Source organism: Lactuca saligna, chromosome 5 (genome assembly GCF_052625555.1).
Source record: "Lactuca saligna cultivar CGN05327 chromosome 5, ASM5262555v1, whole genome shotgun sequence".
Lineage (NCBI taxonomy): Eukaryota > Viridiplantae > Streptophyta > Magnoliopsida > Asterales > Asteraceae > Lactuca > Lactuca saligna.
This window is the reverse complement of record NC_136421.1, coordinates 176,090,904-176,092,320: the sequence shown is the minus strand read 5'-3', so window position 1 is coordinate 176,092,320 and position 1,417 is coordinate 176,090,904. Positions and strand designations below refer to the sequence as shown.

At 37.5% G+C, this 1,417-nt stretch overlaps 1 protein-coding gene across 1 annotated transcript; it reads right to left on the bottom strand.

Annotated features, from left to right (window-relative positions):
- Positions 1-481: 481 nt before the first annotated feature.
- On the bottom strand, positions 482-1,204 carry LOC145045972 (uncharacterized). The gene has a single exon (XM_078994260.1). The coding sequence runs from the start codon at positions 1,202-1,204 to the stop codon at positions 482-484; it is 723 nt and encodes a 240-aa protein (XP_078850386.1).
- Positions 1,205-1,417: the final 213 nt, after the last annotated feature.

Genomic DNA, 1,417 nt, shown 5'->3' with positions numbered 1-1,417 from the left:
GGCTCTTTTATTAAAATTTCTCGCCGTTTAAAAAAAATTAGGTTGAAATTTCGCTATTATATGAATTACCAAGAATATAATATGGTGCTAAAACCGACATAAACTGATATAATAGTATCACCCTTAGAATTCGAGTTCATAATTTCATCAAAGAAAAACAAGATGTTGGATCTTCATTTTTCATCTTATTACTTGATAACCACATACAATAACTTTTATTCTCCAAAAAAGAAAAAAAAAAAAAAAAAAAAGAAAAGAAAAGAAAAAACCACATACAATAATTTAGAATGTCTAAGGATCTATTATATAAACAAAATGCATCATGGGTTATAACTTTATGCATGGAATGATTGTACTGAAACACATACAACTACCAAACAAGAAAAGGTTCTATTCTAATACAATTTTTTAGTTTATGCCCCATATGGTATTGTTGTGAAAAAGAAAGGGCAGCAACGTGTCAATTCTTTACACATTTCAATCAACTTAACGGCATAGTCACGGCAACACTCACGGAACTTTTGCAGCTCAAGATTCCAAGTACTCCCCAAGAAGTTTTCCGGTGATCGCCAACGCGGCTAACGGCCAACCCTCCACCGGATTCAGCATTAGGGAATAATGATTTCGAAGTATTCTGCACAGTTTGCCGATTTCTGATGTCCCGGAGATCCATCTCCGTTGGCACCTTCACCGGCCCAAACACGAGATCAGTCCACCTAGAAGAAGAAGTTTTGTTGCTCAAACTGTTGCGGTGGATCTCCGCCGTAGGCTCAGAATTCGATCTTGAGTTCCTTTGCAGCTTCTTGTAGTCCAAAGAGTGGCTGTTTCTCACGAGTTGCCTCGCCGTAGTCTTACTGGTGTTGCTCTTTAACTCGCGCATTGACTCAGACCGCCGACGATGAACCTGTTTCTGGTTACGACTTTTATTTTCACTTCTTGGTGGTGGTTGATCATGGTGGGGTTGATCATTAATGGGTATAAGCTTCCCACCAGATATCATGTCTTCAGCATGAGACATAACGTTTTCTTCTGAAAAACTACCCAATCCGCCACTAAAGAACTCAAATAAATCTTCTGAGGTTGACGATGATGGACAATGATGTCGATCTTCGTAATTGGAATTCCCATCTTCTGTTAGGGGGAAATCTGTAAGAGAAAGAGTCTCAAGTGCCTCTAGTTCTTCATCATCATGGTTGACACCCATTTCACACGGTATGTGTGTGTGCTTGTGTATTTGTGGAGTAGTTAATGAAGAAAATAAAGAGTAGACAGGAGTCAAAGCATATAGATGTACGAAGGTATAAGTGTATATAAAGAAATCTTGTATCATTAAAAATGTGCATGCACTGTAGATATGAATATAAATAAAGATAAAGATGAAATAAAATAAGGGTATAGTAGGGTTGGCAACAAATAG